Source organism: Haliotis cracherodii, unplaced genomic scaffold (genome assembly GCF_022045235.1).
Source record: "Haliotis cracherodii isolate W230 unplaced genomic scaffold, xgHalCrac1.p SCAF_9, whole genome shotgun sequence".
Classification (NCBI taxonomy): Eukaryota; Metazoa; Mollusca; class Gastropoda; order Lepetellida; family Haliotidae; genus Haliotis; species Haliotis cracherodii.
Genome location: NW_027266343.1, coordinates 11,621,854 through 11,641,012, shown reverse-complemented (window position 1 = coordinate 11,641,012; position 19,159 = coordinate 11,621,854). Strand labels below are relative to the sequence as shown.

The 19,159-nt window shown below is 38.4% G+C and overlaps 1 protein-coding gene across 2 annotated transcripts; it reads left to right on the top strand.

Annotated features, from left to right (window-relative positions):
• The first annotated feature begins 461 nt into the window (after positions 1 to 461).
• Positions 462 to 17,113, top strand: LOC139452715 (uncharacterized). Of its 2 annotated transcripts, none has more exons than XM_071234287.1 (2): positions 462 to 526; positions 15,102 to 17,113. In XM_071234287.1, exon 2 carries the CDS (start codon positions 15,151 to 15,153, stop codon positions 16,372 to 16,374), a length of 1,224 nt encoding a protein of 407 aa, XP_071090388.1. In that variant the 5' UTR covers positions 462 to 526; positions 15,102 to 15,150; the 3' UTR covers positions 16,375 to 17,113. The 2 variants fall into 2 exon arrangements, with proteins under 2 accessions (XP_071090388.1, XP_071090389.1); XM_071234288.1 differs by lacking the exon at positions 462 to 526 and adding an exon at positions 698 to 768.
• Positions 17,114 to 19,159: the final 2,046 nt, after the last annotated feature.

Sequence of the window (19,159 nt, the reverse complement as noted above, 5' to 3'; positions counted from 1 at the left end):
TTTCAATTTGGGAATCGACAAAGGCATAAACAAGAGTTCCACTCAGTGCACAAAAGATTATATATGAACTCATAAGGCCTCATTGCTATGATATTTTGTTATCATAGCGGACAGAAGAACCAGTTGGTATTTTCTTTAGATTATGGGAAGGGATTTTATTGGTGTGTCACAAAACCCAACAATGCCAATATCGGACTCACAGGGCAAAATAGATGACTCGTTTCCCTTATATGTCGTAATAGAACGGGCAGTTAAAGTGCTTTACCTTGTTGACTTGGTGTTATCGTGTAATTCGTGTAATCGGATACTGTTTTAACTGGTTCTCGCTATACACGCATCATCGTATATGTCAGTCTCACAAAGAACGTGCTCTTGCTTTCCGTTCCAAATTGGGGCCCGTTCTACTTTCGGCCCCTTGAATATATAGATCGTGTTGCGTCGCACGTTTGAAGGTTGTTTGAAAGATAGCGATGTATGGTTGTGCTCATTTGGTGTAGCTATGCTGTAAGAGATAACGTCTTGTAATGTAAGTTTATACAAATATTGTTTCATATATACTGATGTTGATGGACTAATAATGAATTGTCACCACTACTATATCAGATCAAGCACATGTGCGAGTGGAAAAAAAGCTGAACACATACTTCATTCAATGGATTATATAATCTGGAAGTTACATTCTCTGGGCTTACTTTCTCTAAACGATGTTTTGTGTCGTTGATTTGGTCTCCTTGAATTCCAATATTAATTTGAGTAAGCCATATCAAGGTAGGTTGACCGTTTTATGCTTTTTTTATATTAAAAAACTCTGAACATATAACCGGGCTGGACAGCTTGTAACTAAACTGAAGTAGTATAGGTAATGGGGGTTCTGGCTCACTTCCACTGGAGCTGGATTCATATACCTATACTGCTACTACAGGTAGTATTTTTTATGCAAAAATGATTATGCGATTCAACGATAGTCATGAGATTGGTTCTAGCTCACCAATACCTGGGGCCAATCATTGCTTTAGATGAGTCTAAATGGTAATAAAAATATTCTTCATTATTTTTATCGATAAAGCGATATTCAACATTTTTATTAAGTTCTTCGTTCATTTTACTAGGAGACCAGACTATATAACTACACTCTTCTTGTAAATTGATAAGAAACAATTGATAACCGTATTTGGTTGGTTTGACATCACTGATATAATAAAAACCTTGTGGTAATTCTCTCCATTTAATAGTTTTTTCCATTATTATATATATTTATGTAAGCATTTGTCTAAATGTGATCAAAAGATAGTAAGCAATTTATTTTTAATCTCCAACCAGTTCTTTGGTTTTGGCAGGAATAATTGACGCGCTTGTTGCCTCCCTTGTTCTATGAACTTTTTTTTCTCGTCTTCGCTAATACCATTGGTCTTACGAGATTTTGATCGAATCTCCTGCTTCATTACGTTGTATTTGGTGAGTTCCGACAGCACTAAACGAAACTCATCCTCGGATATCTTACAATCGGCCATTGCTGTCGAAATATGATCCTCAATGCTGTTCAACTTTGCTTCGGCGAGTATCCGAATACTATCGTGTTTTAATGCTTTCTTTTGCAACCTACGAGAAATGAATTTTATCGCTATTCCTGCCAGTCCCGAGACTCCGGCGGTTATTTACATGCCGAGCACGATAGGCGCTGCGATTATAGTTGATAGTAAACCGACACCGGCTACACCGAGTCCCATGCCAGCTACTACAAGAGCGGTGTCAACTCCGTCCAGAGCATTCACAGCTCTGCGATACTTTTTATACAATCCAAGTCTCAACTCCCTATTCTTTTCTATTCGATGTTTTATGTCGCTTATTTGATGTAATCGAAATCCATCAACAGTTTCCATCTTTTCAATTGCTTCGTCGAGCGCTGGATATAAACTCATAGTGTATATTACGAATATATAATAGTCTTTAATTGGTCTTGCTTAAATGTTTTGAGAGTATACATCAACCTTATCAAATGTATATTATACGGCAAGAGTATCTTAGAAAGAGAAATTCTGTCACTTTTAATAATTTGAACCCCCTCGAGGGTTGTAATGGGTGATGCTCCAACATGAATAATACTGCAACGTTGACGCTCGTGTTTCTTGAGCCATTTAATCGATAGACCTGGTAATATTTCGAAGGCATCTACCGGTGCATCTCCGAACAAGACTTCAATAATAAGCGTAGAAATATTAGGTATTGCACTCAAGTTCTGTTTAATATCATCGAATTCTGTAACCAAATTTAAACTAACATTTTGGATTGCCGGACGACTATATAACATATGACCTGGTTTTTCTGGCAGGGGAGTGACTAACACACTTTTTCGTTTTGACGGGATATAGGCCGCGAGTACGATGCCACTATTTATTATCTTAGTTAAATTATGTCCATTACCCATCATCGCATAAGGTGGGGTAATGGCAATATTCAGCAGCCACTTGATGTTTGCTTCGACCATAGTCCATTTATTCTCACTGTTGTAAATAATATTGTACGGAGTGGTTTTAAGGAGTCTACTAACGTCGACATCGCTTAAATCTTCTAGATTACCCGTGAATGTAACTTCTTTCCGCTTGTATACATTATCGTGTAAGTGTAAAGCGTATAACTTACCATTGGTACCGGGTTTACCGAATCCTTCTGTGTCTCCGAGATCGGAAAGCGCAATTGTATTACATTGTCTTATCGTTCCAGGGCCTGATGCATCAACCATTATTTATAATATGGAGTGTTACACTTAAGTATCCTATATATACAGGTTGGTGTTTTACATCTAATACAGAAATTTTGAGGTCTGAAATGATACCCCGCTTTAATTTTTTATATTGTAATAACGAGAAAGATTCCGTTCTACCACTATTATATTTTTCATTTTTCACTGGAACAGATCTGAGTAGAGTTGAAGGACTTTCTAGTTGAATATTATCCGTCGTGCTTATTTGATCAAGATGGATGAACAACTCTTTATAGGGAACTAAATCGGGTAATTTAACCCAAGGATGTGTGTCAATTAAGCGACTAAATTCCTCTCTACCTGGTTGGCCCAATACAATTATATTTTCATTATGGTCGAATTTCACTGTCCCAGTCGCCTCATTTTGTGTGAGACTAATTCCATTAGGCTTAAAAATTTCATCATTGAGTGAGCTTACGCTGTAATACCCATCAGGTATAGTAATGGATTTAGCAGTACCACGTGAGGATATTATCATTATCTTATTATTATCTTTTGCAGCACTTATATTGGCCCACCGCGGGTAATACGTTACATCGCATAGAGCGACTTCGAGTTGTCCATCCGAGTTATCGATAGTACGAAGCAGTTGAATAGACTGGCCATTTGTTATTCCCAGGAGTGTAACATACATATCAAATATACAATGATACTATATCATAACTTAAATATGGAATCAACCATTATTTATAATATGGAGTGTTACACTTAAGTATCCTATATGTACAGGTTGATGTTTTACATCTAATACAGAAATTTTGAGGTCTGAAATAATACCCCGCTTTAATTTTTTATATTGTAATAACGAGAAAGATTCCGTTCTACCGCTATTGTATTTTTCATTTTTCACTGGAACACTTCTGAGCAAAGTTGAAGGACTTTCTTGTTGAATATTATCCGTTGTACTGATTTGATCAAGATGGATGCACAGCTCTTTATAGGGAACTAAATCGGGTAATTTAGATCCCTCATTTGATGAATCGATTATTATTATATCATCGATTGCAAATCCAAGTGTAATTCCAAAGTAGTTCCCGGTAGGAACTACACCATTTTCTCCAGGGTATAATTTCAGTATCCCAGTCGCCTCATTTTGTGTGAGACTAGCTCCCATAGGCTTAAAAAATTCATCATTGAGTGAGCACACGCTGTAATACCCATCAGGTATAGCAATAATTCTATTTTTGTCATGTAATATCATTATCTTATTATTATCTTTTGCAGCACTTATATTGGTCCACCGTGGGTAATACGTTACATCACAGATAGCTACTTCGAGCTGTCCATCCGAGTTATCGATAGTATGAAGCAGTTCAATAGACTGGCCATTTGTTATTCCCGGGAGTGTAACATACATATTAAATATACAATGATACTATATCATAACTTAAATATGAAATCGAGATACATTACTAATCAATCGATTATAGTAACTGCCTCTGGTGCTGAATTTTTCGTTAAATTCCCCGATATCTTTGAAAAGTACAGGGTCACGGCAACTAGCGATAAAATGGTGCACGATTGGTTTCACAATCCGATGCAATTTTGGCAGAATCCGTTAAACTTTGCCATATGGTGTGCCACAACGGGATGTGGCGTATCTCTTTACGCTCCAGGATTTGAACTGAATCAGTCTGTTATGTCATTTCACGTGTACTATCAGATTAGACGTATACTTAAAGAAATTAGTGCTCCATTACCGCAGGATCGAGCGTGGAATTCCACAAATAATAATTATGATAGGTCCGCGTATGAGCGTATTTGTCAGGAATTTAATGTTTCTACGAGTAAAGATTGGCGTATTAAAGGAGCAAACCATGGTCTAGGTGTACCTTACACAGAGGAAAATAAATCCGTCAAAGAAGAAAGCGATTATGTATATAAAGTACTTAATAAACTTCCGGTTAATTTTGGTAAGTTGTATAGTACCAGCAAACTTTACGCAAGAATATATGATCATTGGCATAAAACCGGTGATTGGTATAAAGGCTGGGAACTTTATAGTAACGATTGGAGAGGGGATATTATGAGTTTTAAGAGTGGTTTAATTTATATTGTTAAAAAATTTATACAAATGAACGATACCGAAAACGCTTGGAATGAATTTCTTAATGATAAAACGGAAAATAATTTCACTAATCGATGAATCGATAAGAACTTACGTATGGGCAATTCTCGGTGCGCAATCTCAAACACGAACGTCCATTATCGGTTCTGGGACGGCGCTCGATGCGCAAAAACAGTTTGTCTTAAACGTGGAGGACGCCATTAATTCACCAGTTGACATACCATCGTCTATAAAGCGTTTTCAAGATGCATTACAGTACGCTCAATCCAAAGTGGACTTTGTTTATGCACCGGGACTATACATGTCTCCGAGTAATATGGAACTTAAGATCGGTCAAGTGATAGGCTATAATAATAAAATTGTTATCGCTACCGATCAACAAAAACCAGGTATAAATTCAGATATGAATGTCGAATTAATAACGCAAACGATCACGGGCGAAAAGGGAATAGTCAAGCCACAAACACCAACTATCGCGCAACCATCTACTGATGCACAAGTGTCACCGCATATTGCGGCTAAAAATCAACAACATATCGATGAAAAAACAGCGCTTGTAGTGGGTGGAGTCTTGGTTGGTTTACTCTTGATTTGGTGGTTAAATGGTTCTTAGCGAATACGTACAACAGCCCTGCAATTGCTACGATCAGCCCCCACAAGTTTTGACTAAGCCAAGTGGTGGTCTTAGCTAATAAATTCAATAGCCAGGAAACTATACTCCCTATTATACCGGGAAGTGCGGCCGTGGCTTTCTCAGCTAGCTTTCCCAGTGCTGAACCTAATGCTTTTAAATGCTTTTTTATCCACTCTTTAATACCATTTTTATCTTTAGGCGGTGATCCGCCGCTACCACCTGTTAACGAGAGAGTCAAAGTCGATATAATAAATCCCAACGCGGTTAAAATACTGGCAATTGTTAGTCCCTGTTCTCTGAACAATGTTTTAATTTTATCGGCCAGTGTAGTATCATCGTTGAGGACTTGATCGATAGTTTCTCGAATACGACTGATTTGCGAACGAAGTGCCTTTCTATTACTGGAAGCTGCTTCGAGGCGGGCCAATCTTTCCTCTTCTAGGTTACGCAATCTTTCTTCAACGCGGCGTCTACTGAACTCATCGCCCGCCTGTTCGAGTTTTGTTTTCTCGTAAGCTATATGCTTGTCGATTTCGGATAGCTTGGCTATATTATTTATCAGTTCTCCCCACATAGTTCGCATTGCCTTGTCAAGACCTCGTAATTCCCTAATACTGAACTCTGAATGTGGTACACTGGCCGTGGAATTATCGTAATAGGTATCTAAGATTTCTCCGAGTCCGTCCGAGGCCACCATCGAGGCTGCTTCCAAATCATCTGTATTAACGAGTTCTTTCCTCATAGTCTGAAGAGCCTCAGTAGTCTTCGCGGAAAGTTTTGGTCGTCGGTAGTAGTCCACAAAACCTAATTTATCACGAACAGTGCCGATGCCGTGTTTAACAGCTATCGTAGACAAGGCTTGGGGCTTACGAGTACGAGAATGCATAAGATCAATATCCGGAGCGCCACGTAGTCGCAATATTCCTTTACTATCTATCGTAAACTTTGAATAGTCACGAACAATAGGGTTATCATCTTTAAAGGAATCGTAATAATCATTGACGGTTGATTGTAAAATTTCATCGTTAAGATTCGTGCCACCAAAGTTGGTTTCATCAGTATCTTCGATTGGGTTATCAAAGTCATCAAAGGTACTTAGATCAAAGTCATTATGTTCAAAATTAGTCATTTTTATATTAAACATAGGGTACATGTTTTCAATATAACAATGTCTTCGCAATACGGACGCAAGTTAAACCCACAACGTAGACTTCGAGATCCATTAGGGGTCAAGGCAATTCGTCAGTCTGTTACTATAACTAATAACCCTAGTACCATCGATCAGAATCGAACGCTTCTGGTTCGCTTTCCTAATCTCGGCGCACACGATGTGTTAGTTCCGGGAACTATCAGGCGTTTATGATTAGTTTGACTTCTTCCGACGTTAACAGGGAGCCCGTTCAGAACATAGGTCGTGCTATCATCAAGAAAATCGCTATTAAAATTAGCGGTAATGAGGTTTTGAGTATTGACGATAGCGATGTATACTATTGTTACATGGATCTCTGGAGAATGGATAAAGAGCGGGAAAACTTACAGTACCAAGGTATTTGTAATAAGAACACATTGAGACTGCACGTGGGCGCTGAAAATGGTGTTGATACCAACGAAAAAGATAAGGCCGTTGCCGACGCATTAGGTAACCTATTCTATATTCCCCTAGACTTTGAATTACTAGATTCCCACATGCCCTTTTATCAAGCATCCCTAGGCGATAGGTTAGAATACGAACTCACTTTTAACGACTACGGTAGAGTAATCAGAGCTGCTGAAGATGCTAGCTATTCCATTGATAATATCTCGCTCGAGTACGATATGATAACGGATCCCGAATCAGCCAGACAAATTCGTAACCAGTATTCGGGAACAAAGCACTGTAAACTCGTATTAAAAACCGATCAACCAGCTGCTTATGCAATTGCTTAGCAAAAAGATAGCAAAATTGTAGCAAATATGGCAAAATTATAGCAAAATGTAGCAAAAATGTAGCAAATTGAACATTAGCGGTTAATATTACATAAAATGTGGTTCGAAATCCTCATTCTTTTGCAACAGTTCATTATTACGGGATGTATTGGATATGTCATATTATATTATGTTAGACTTAAATATCTCCTCAGGTATTACATTATGGAATGCGACGAACTCATTGATCAAATGCTCAAAGAATCTGATGCTGAAGTAGTTACAGATAAACATAGAGAAAGACTCGCGGCTTTGGTAAAATGTTACCAATATTTGGGAGAAAATTATACCATCGAAAAAATTGATAACATGACCGACGAAGAGATTAAAAAACTGTACGCGCGTTATGAGTCTAGACTGGGAGCTACAATGACTAAAACTATAGGGTCGTCTATATTACAACTATACACAGTCGTAGCTAGTACGTTTCTCCCCATCCCAGCAGAACATCGCATGTATTTATGCGTATCTCTAGAGAAAGACCCATTCATCGAACACGCTATAAGCTCAGTGAGCTGTGAGTTTTATCATAGATTCGGAATGTTCTTAGCTCCGTTCACCACAGCTTTAATAACGGTCTAGGTATTGTCTATTTAAACATACGTGCCCACTTAATAATATAAAGAACGAAGTTCAAATAAATAATGGAGACACATCAGGTGACACCACAACAGATTGCGCAACCACAACAGATTGCGGAAACGGAAAAACAAGTGAATGAGGAACCACCACATGTGAATGAGAAAATACTAAAACCCAGAGTTACTAAGAATCCTTTGAAAATAGCCGCAGGAAGAACGTGAGGGCTGGCGCGCAAAGCAAAATTAATAAATAATTCAAATCCGATTAAAACATGGGCACTAGTAGGAGTTGCTGGTATAGCGGCTGTATGGTTCTTTTATAAGACCGGAGAAGAGAAAACGTCACGCCCGCCGCAACATTAAGTTCAATTAGAGGTTAGTCCTCATATAATGCTATAAGAAGCATGACTACTCCAGTTACAGATGGTAAAATGTTGGTAAACGCGACGTATCATTCAGCGGTGGTCACCGGCTTGGCCATTGGCTATGCTCGTATGGCTAAAATGATGACTAAAGCCACACCTGCCAAGCTAGATTTTAATGGATTTGATATAGGTATGATGGTTCTGGATATTGGATTAGCAATGGCAACGAAGGATATGCTCATCAAACAAGGACTTATCCCGGAAGACATAATGAAGTAATTAAACATTTGAATATATTATATTCATATAAACATGGCAACAATTGCGATGATGGTCGGTGGAGCTGTTGTTAATGCTCTAGCTTTTTCGGGGAGTAATTATTTATTTTCTAGTATGAGGGAATCAAACGCTAAAGAAGTTGAAGAGGAGCGTAAACGACATAATGAAGCTTTAGAACAATACCAAGCAGCCCAGTTACAATATACGCAGCAGAGAATGAAGAGATTAGACTTTATTCATGAACAACTGCTTAAGGAAGGACATTCAATTCAAACGTTTAAGGATGTTGAATCCCCCATGCACGAATACTACCTCGATTATGGGAAAAAACTCGACCCAATACCTAGACCAACAATGAGTCAGTTTTATACACCGTCAGAGGCTCAGAAAGACCGAGAGGTCACATTTGTGATTATGGGATTGACTGCTCTATTGATTTTCAGCTATACAATAGCTACGCAGTGACAGCTGTGGCTATGCATGACCTAGTTATAGCGATCTATAAATAGCCTAATCAATATCTCGCCTAGTGTAGATGTGATTTGCATTTAGACAAATGATATGATAGATGTATATACCATGAATAACTGCAAGTTTACACTCATGGGGAAGACGACTCTATGTAACCGACGCTGTGTTGAAATTTACTGCGGTATACACAATTATTACATCAAGCGTGGACATATAAACTATACGTGTTCTGAATGCGGGATAGGGGTCAAAGGTCGTTATTGTTTATGTAAGAAACACGGTGCTAATAGGGTCAGGAATCAGATTATTTATGCTAGGAAGAGAGATTACATCAATGAGAGGAATAGGTTGAGGAGAATACGTATTTAGATATATGAAAACAACCAATTAGACATTTGCTTCATTTTGCATATACCATTCAACCACTATGGTTTTTGTCAGAGAGTTGAAGGCTATGGCAAAGCAACGTGGTCTACGTTGATATTCTCGTATGAGAAAAGCTGAATTGATTACCTTACTCGGTTTGGAATACAACAGACCACAGACTGTTAGAGAACTCAAAGTTCGAGCGAGAAACAGTGGGCTGAGAGGTTATTCTCGAATGAGAAGAGCTGAATTGATCGCTTTACTAGATAATAATAATGATGAGAATAAACAACAAGAATTAATATTTGTACCCACATCCACCGGCGTTGGTAAATATCTAAGAGGTTGGAAGATGGATATTAATTCCAACATGGATGTTAACGATATTAAGCCCATCATATCGAGTAAAATTAATGAGTTAGATGATTTACATAGTATAAAATACCAGCTGACGATTAAAATGTCATTGAGTAAAAGTAACGCAGACGATAGCGTCGAATATACCGAACCATATTTCCGTAGCAATCAAGAAGTTATAACCGAATCCGATACTATAGACGCATCATTAGATACATCAATTCAGAGGATACAGGAAACTTTAGAACACTGGACTAATAAAGGTTCGGGTTGGGGTGTGGATAAAATCGATAGTTTATATTTAGATATAGCGAATTATATGCCTTTCAAAGGTGGATCTTATATAGATTTACCCCTGTATTATAAGAAGAAAAAAGCCATAATTAACGTAAAAAATAAATCCGATGACTGTTTAAGAATGATGATAAGATCTGCATTGTTCCCCGTAGACAAGAATCCGGATAGACCTTCTAGCTATCCCCAAAACGATGGACTCAACTTCGATGGTATAGACGAATCTACACCAATATCACAAATTGATAAGGTGGAAAAGCAAAATAATTTAGCTATAAATGTTTTCGGACATTCTAAAGGAATTGTTGTACACAGGATAAGCTCCGCTCTGGAACATATTCCCAGAATCAATTCATTTCTGATCGAAAAAGATGGTAAATATCATTATACGTGGATAAAGAGTTTAAACAGGGTGCTATACGATCAAACAAAACATAAGGAAAAGAAATATTTCTGCGAAAGATGCCTGCATGGGTACAGCAGACAAGATCTATTAGAAGCGCATAAAGAAGACTGTAGAGGTGTTGGACAGAATGCTATCAGGATCGATATGCCTAAAGAGGGAAAAAATATATTAAAATTTGAACATTATTGTAATCAAATGCCAGTACCGTACGTAATTTACGCCGACTTCGAGAGGCGCTTATCAAACCCATAGAAAATACCGAACGCAATGCTGATAGTAGTTTTACGTACAAAACTCAAGAACATATTCCTTGTGGGTTTGGATATATAGTTGTAAGGTATGATGGGAAAACAAACACTCCCGTGATTTACAGAGGTCTCGATGCAGCGGGAAAGTTCCTAGAATATCTACAAAATGAAGAGAGAATAATCAGGGAAAAATTATCGTGTAAGAAACCCATGCGTATAACGATAGGTGATTGGAGGGCCCAGAAGAAGTCAACGAGTTGTCACGTTTGTAATAAACCCCTGGATGGGGATTCCGTAAGAGATCATTGTCACGTCACGGGTAATTATCGGGGAGCCGCTCATAACGAGTGTAACTTGAAACTAAAAATGAATGCTCAAACAATACCCATCCCCGTTGTGTTTCATACTCTTAGAGGATATGATTCACATCTCATTATGCAAGCTATCTCAAAGACCGACGGCGGTTTAACGTGCATTCCTAACAATATGGAAAAATACATATCGTTCTCGTTGACTAAACCTATACATTATAGGGACAAGGATGGGAAATCTAGAATAAAGCAAAGTAATGGGCTTAGATTCATAGACTCCGTACAGTTTCTGTTATCTTCCCTGGACAATTTAGCTAATGCGAACAATCCCGATGACTTCGCGATAACAAATCAATATACCAATAAGATAACTCGTCATTTGTTGCTGAGAAAAGGTGTATATCCTTACGAATATATGGATGATTGGTCTAGATTCGAAGAAACTGAATTACCACCCCTCGAATCATTCTATAGTAACTTAACAGAATCTAGAATAACACATGCCGATTATTAACACGCTCTGACGGTCTGGGATAAATTAGGTTGTAAGAATTTAGGTGATTATCACGATCTGTACTTAAAAACCGATGTACTGTTACTCGCCGATATATTCGAGATATTTAGAAAGACGTGTTTAAAACAATACGCCTTGGACCCGGCATGGTACTATTCCAGTCCCGGACTATCGTGGGATGCATTGTTGAAGAAGACCAGCGTAGAACTAAAACTACTCACAGATTACGATATGCACTTGTTTATTGAGAAAGGATTAAGAGGGGGTATATCGATGGCAGCGAAAAGGTATTCCAAGGCTAATAATAAATTAGTGGAAGGATACGATCCGAGTAAACCCGACACGCATATATTATATCTCGACGCTAACAATTTGTACGGATGGGCTATGAGTCAACCTTTACCCACCGGTGGTTTTGAGTGGGTCAATGATATCCATAATAATGATGAGAATAAAGGGTACATACTAGAAGTTGACTTGGAATATCCGAGTTCCTTACATAAAGACCATAACAGTTATCCGCTAGCTCCCGAAAGATTAATGGTTAATAAAGACTTGATGTCGGAATATCAATGTTCATTGATGGGTAATAGTAGGTTAGCTAACGTAGAAAAACTCGTACCAAATTTGATGGATAAGACAAAATATATAGTTCACTACAGAAATCTCCAGTTGTATCTATCGTTAGGTATGAAAATTAAGAAAATACACAGAGTTCTAAAGTTTGATCAAAGTCCTTGGATGGAGCCCTATATAAGGTTGAACACAGATTTAAGAAAGATAGCTACCAGCGATTTCGAAAAGAATCTATATAAGCTCATGAATAACTCAGTATTCGGTAAAACTATGGAGAATCTAAGGAAGCGTGTTGATGTTAAATTAGTCAGATCTAATGAGGAAGAAAGACTCAGGAAACTTATAGCCAGTCCGGCTTTTAACAGAAGCAAGATATTCGATAACGACTTAGCCGCGTTGCATATGCAGAAAAGTAATATAAAATTCAACAGACCGGTGTACGTCGGTATGAGTATTCTCGACTTGTTAAAACACTTAATGTATGACTTTTATTACAACGAACTTAAGAAGCAATACGGCGATAGATGCGAGGTGTTATATACCGACACAGATACTTTGTTGATGGAAATACAAACCGAGGATGTGTATAAAGATATGGCAGAAAAAATAGATATGTACGACACGAGCGATTACCCTAAAGATAATCCACTGCACAGCGTAGTAAATAAGAAGGTATTAGGTAAGATGAAGGATGAATGTGCTGGGACTCCTATAGCGGAGTATGTGGGATTAAGACCTAAGATGTATTCTATAAAAAAGTCCGATAATGGAGAGATAAGAAAAGCCAAGGGTGTTAAGAAGTATGTTGTAAAAAAGCATATCAAACACGAACAGTATAAAGAATCATTATTCAACGGTAGAACGTTCAAACACGAGATGAATTCTTTAAGAAGTTTGGGCGGTCGGGTAGCCTAGTGGTTAAAGCGTTCGCTCGTCACGCCGAAGACCCGTGTTCGATTCCCGACATGGGTACAATGTGTGAAGCCCATTTCTGGTGTCCCCCGCCGTGATATTGCTGGAATATTGCTAAAAGCGGCTTAAAACCAAACTCACTCACTCACTCACTCACTTTAAGAAGTTACGATCATAGGATATATGGATTAAGAATGAACAAGAAATAATTATCCCCCTTAGATACAAAGAGATGGATTGATAATGATTGTGTAGCTACCTATGCTTATGGTTATGGTGGTAATACCGTACCGTCGGGAACTATGAACAACTCTTCTCGTACAAATGCCCTACCCGGTCCATCTTGAAGATAATAAAGAATAGGCTCTCCTTCTTTCGTAACCAATCGACCAATGTTATACGTCTTAAGGGACCATATGGGATCGGTTGCGCGACGTAGGCCTCCTTCGAGTTCACCGGGCTGGTATAAATATCTTACCCTTACTCTATCCGGAAGTTTTTGTTCTTTGCCTCTCCTCGGTGCTGAAGATTCGGAAGTCACGGATTTCATTTTAATAGCATCGGATGGTTTCTTCCCTATTAATCTCGGTACTTCATTATTCAGCGCTGATACAACGGCTGATAATCGTGTCACCCATTCGGTTGATCTCAATCGCTTGGATTTCATTTCGATCCCATACTGATAGCCAAACAAACGTTCCGCTAATGTCCTGTTAAATCTTTCGACGATAGCTTGACTATGGTGGGCCTCTCTTTCACCACGGACGATTTTGACATCGTGCTTTGTTAACAGTTTAGTTATCGATCCCATAAACTCGCGACCGGGATCTACTTGAAATAGCTTAGGCCATTTTAGCGGTCCGCGTTTATATATGCGGCTCAGTGCATTAGCTACTTCTGTTGATTCTTCCGATGTTAATGGCTCAGCCGCTTTGTATCGACTAGCCACATCCACTGTTAAAGCGTATTTATACGTTTTGCGTTTTATCTTATCGTGGGGAAGAAACAAGAGGTCAGCCTGATGAACTTCATTCGTTGTAAAAATATCAAACTTCTTCCTCGGTATATAACGCGGTGCCGGTAAATATATTTGCCACAACGCTTGTTTCTTTAATCAATCCTTGGCCACATCTTTAGATACCTTTGCCGCGGTGGCTAATTTTTTTATTGCTCCTACACCTTTCCAATATCCTCGTGGGCTATAGTAAATTTTATTCATTATTAATTAATATTGATGTTTCGTTTAATACATCTCATGACTATCGTTGAATCGCATAATCATTTTGGCATAAAAAATTCCATCTGTAGTAGCAGTATAGGTATATGAATCCAGCTCCAGTGGAAGTGAGCCAGAACCCCCATTACCTATACTACTACTGAAACGTCGACACAGCCAACCGTTCATTATCCGGATATGATTACATGTCTTATACAGACAGGTTGCATCTGAACAGCTTCAAAAAAGCATAAAACGGTCAACCTACCGTAATAGCGTCAACGTTGAAATATCAAAGATCAAAATACATTCAGCAACACCCAAATTACCTAACTAAAATCCAATCAAATAGCAGTAGGTATTTTATGATTCAATATCGTCCTCACCAATGATGAATAAGACCATAGAAGGGACAGTCTTGTTGCGATATGCATAATGCTTCTTATCAATAATTATCCTCACATTCATACTTGTGAACTGTGTGTGTTCGTTTCGTAACATGAATTAATTCTAATTGTTCGTAACCTTTCATTCAATGACAGGTACCATAGTGCTGTATTAGTTAACACGCACATGTATATTTTTCTGAGTTATGTAGTTGTGACAAAAGATGTGCATTTGAATTAATTTCAAAATGAAGAAAGTACATTAAATTTTAATGCTGTTTGCAAATCTGTCTTAACTATTCATGTTGAACTTGAGCTGGAACATATTGATAAATATATCCTTATTAGTAGGTACCTTTTTCTATGTATGAAATGAATTATCCTATTTCAGCACTTGACAGATATAAGAAGAAGGCAGACACGAGACCTGCACCTCAAGAATGTCCATCCGTGTATTCTCTTCAGCGATACGAACACATTTACAGCCGCACAAAATACATGCAGCTGTATCTGTGAGATACTATGCAGGTCTTCCAAAAGCGTACATGCCATATGGAAAAACTGGACACGGAAATTATGGATCCACACTCGGAAAACTTACTGCCGGCTACATGGAACCAGTACGAAACAAGATCCTTAACTGGGTCAAATCCATTCCATTCACTGCCAAAGACTCGGTGTTCAACATAGGCGACTATGGCGCAGCTGATGGCTCTGCTTCCATGGCCATCATTGGGCAGATGTTGGCAACTCTGAAAGATCAGCACGGTCCAGAAGCACAATTCCAGGTCATCTATGAAGACTTGGAAGTAAATGATTTCAATTCCCTGTTCAAACGTATGTCAGGAATCATTCCCGAACCTCCTTCATACTTTCTGGAAATGGACAACGTCTATGTTCTCGCTGCTGGGACAAACTTCTACAAACAATGTGTACCTTCAAATTCAATGCATTTCATCATGAGTATGCTCGCTGTTCACTGGCTGTCGAAGACTCCAACAAACTTTAAGGACTCAATTTACAAATACCCTGAGAGTAGTGCTGAGGAGAAGATGGCTTTAGAAAAACAGTCTGAGGTCGACTTCGAGACCTTCTTACTTTGGAGAAGTCGAGAACTGAAAAAGGGAGGCCTACTTGTCATTTATGCCGGCTGTGAGTATGAAGATGGAAATAGTGGAAAAGTCAAGTATCTTTCTGAGACGTTCATAACGGTACTCACTGAGGTATGGAAGGAATATAGAGAATCTGGGAAAATCTCAAAAGAAGAATTTTTGAATACAAATTTGTCAGTTTGCCTTCACAGCATGTCTCAGCTGAGAAAACCATTCGATGACAAAATGTCAGCAGTTTCCAAATCCGGACTCTGTCTCTTGTCAGCTGAAACGGTTATCCACCCTGACATATTTTACACAACATGGAGGGAAAAGAAAGACAAGGAAGGGATTGATGACAGGGAGGAGTTTGCCAGGATGCTCAAGTCGGCCCACAGGAACTGGAGCAATAGCACCTTCATGAACGGCCTCTCAGACTCCCGCCCACAGGAGGAGAAGAAGAAGATAGTGGATGAGTTGTATGACAATGTTGAAAAACGAATTTCAAAAATGAGTCCCGAAGAATTCAAGGATGATGTACGATTAATATATCTTGTGATCAGAAAAGAATAGTCGGCTCACAATCCTCAAGAAGAGCAAAACTTTGAATCATGTGAACAGACATACATGCATAACAACTGATACCATGTGATCCATTTTAATTCTTTAATGTCCCTAAAGACTTCAAAATTTCAGGAAGCACAAACAATTTCACATACTGACACCATTTCACCCAAGTTGTTTAACTTTAGGAACGTGGATTTGGCATCTTGTGATGTAATTCCACTACATGTAGCTGCTAGACTGATCATACTGCTTCCAACACGTTGGTCATACATGATAACACGTGGTTTTTCTATTGTTGACAATGACAAGAATGAGAACCTTCATCGGTTGTTCAAGTATGGACCAATATATCGTGAGCAGCGTTGTGCCGATTGCTTTCTCAACTTTAAATAATTATCGATGTTGACGAGCCATATGCCAAAAATGGGCACAAAAAGAAGAGGAACCTGTCTTTCTCGGGATCAAGTCAGTGCGTGATTTCACTGGTAGAAGCACAAACTAATAAAAGGGAACCAGAATTGGAATTAACATATCCTGGCTGCCCGATATGAAATGTTTGTAGTTGTTCCCAAAAGCCAAGGCCTCAAATAGCATTACCATTATATGTTAGCATCACTATATTAATGACAATGATAATCGTGAACTGTTCTTAGGCCAAGATACCCATAATACAAATGGTTTTACTTATATAACATGGTTTTAACTTCTTGTTGTATATTTCCATGGATGTTGTGTTGAACATAGTATACACCAATTTAGTAAGCATTAATATTGTTTTCTTGTTATTTGATAAACAAATGGTTCTAATGTCATGACAATTAATGATATTAAAGTAAATGAAATGAAGAGTGTATATCATGATATATTGGGGACAGAGCAAGACCTCTTGTTCTTCATCTTCTAAAACAGCATTTAATGCAACAGAATGCCAAGGGCCTCAAATCACAACCATTAAAAAACTTTTGTCATGACATGAGAGGAAAATATGAAGAGTGTGTATCATTTTATTGAGGACAGAGCAAGAGGACACGCTCCTCATCTTCTAAAACAGAGCATTTAATACATTTAATACAGATCCTTTATATTTACAATACTTCAACGTTTCCGTAGTTTCTGAAAGCCTAATGCATTATACCCACTTCCAGATTGAAGCAATACCTTCTTATAGTTGATTTATTCTGTATCATATTTGCAATCTTCTCTATTAAAATCACTTCTTCAAAGTAGAATAGAATGCTAACGATGGACTATTTATGAGTTTGTAATGCCAATCTTGATTAGAACCATCAATCAAAATTTGTTTAAAGATGCCAAGAAACAGATTTGTCACCAACGTCTTGAACAAACCACAAGAAAAGCAGATTTATTATATGTGTAGCCCAAATTGGGTGTATTCTATTGCAAGTTTGTTTGAGCGTGTCATATCATTGAAATGGATATCTGTCATGTGGCATTGAAATCAGACGGAGCCAATGCCGAATACAATTCACATGAAGAATAATCAACATATGTGGCAAGATTTGGTAACTGGAAACTAGTATTTAGTACACATTTACAGAACTTTCAGTGAACAACTTCGATAATTTTACTCTGTGTAAATCCCCATATCTCACCTCCATAAGCCAAAATTGGTAAAGTCCTCTGATCAAATTTTCGAAAGCATATCTGGCAGTCACATTGTGTTTTATATTAAAGTTTTTGTCAGAATGAGAGTGTGACGGAAGTGCACTATAAGCCTTTGTCCAAATACTTTTATCATTTTAAGTCATTATTGATCCTAAATATTTATGTGCGTTAACAACTTTAATTACTCCTCTATTATATGACCACTACTCATAATTTGATTTTGTTGTTTAATTAATTTTTATAATCATGTTTTTTTATGATGCCTTTGCTGTTCTGGCCGAAATGTTCTGGAAACTGGCTTTTAGAGTACGAGTTATGGGTCAGATGATTAGATATCATTTACATGGAAATCATCTCCATGCTCAACGTCCCCATGTTGCACGGCCACTTACAAATTGTCATATTGCCAACAGAGGTCATTGGTGTACCCAACGTCGAAACTGGGGTAATCGTTGCTGGTCACGTGTCATGTTTTCAGATGGGTCCCAATTTACTTTGCACTTCCTAGATAGGCGAGGTCGCATCTGATGACAGATATGGCAGTGGATCCGTTATGGTGTGGGGTGGCTTCAGAATAACTGAGCGAAACCTCACTCATTGTGCAGTCCCCATGAAGAATCCGGGTTAGACCCATGCTTGTCGTACGGGATCGGGTGGTCAGGCTCGTTGACTTGGTTGATGCATGTCATCATATCCCAATTGCGTTTATCGTTGCTCATAGTATCAATCACTGGATTGTTTGGTCCAGAAGGCAACAAACACTGACTTTCTTCATGGGAATTGTGCTGGAGACGGGAGCCATCAGTAGGAGAGGACATGTTTAATATTTTCATTAACTTCTGGTGTCATTTTCAGTGACTTCATATTTTTGGTCACTATTTTGCTTTTTACGCCCTAAGGAATCTGTTCGGTGGTTATTCAAGACTGATGATCTCTGTTGTTGACGTTTCGGAACAGCTTTACTACCGACAGTAAACTCCCTCTAAAAGTCTACCTATGCTGTTCGGGACGGTCGGGTAGACTAGGAGTTAAAGCGTTCGCTCCTTACGCTGAAGACCCGGGTTCGATTGCCGATATTGGTACAATGTGTGAAGCCCATTTCGTGTGTCCCCCGCCGTGATATTGCTGGATAATTGCTCAAAGCGGCGTAAAATCATACTCACTC

What these genes read in the sequence shown, in the direction of transcription:
- LOC139452715 (XM_071234287.1), top strand. Translation starts at nt 15,151, where the DNA reads ATGTCCATCCGTGTATTCTCTTCAGCGATACGAACACATTTACAGCCG.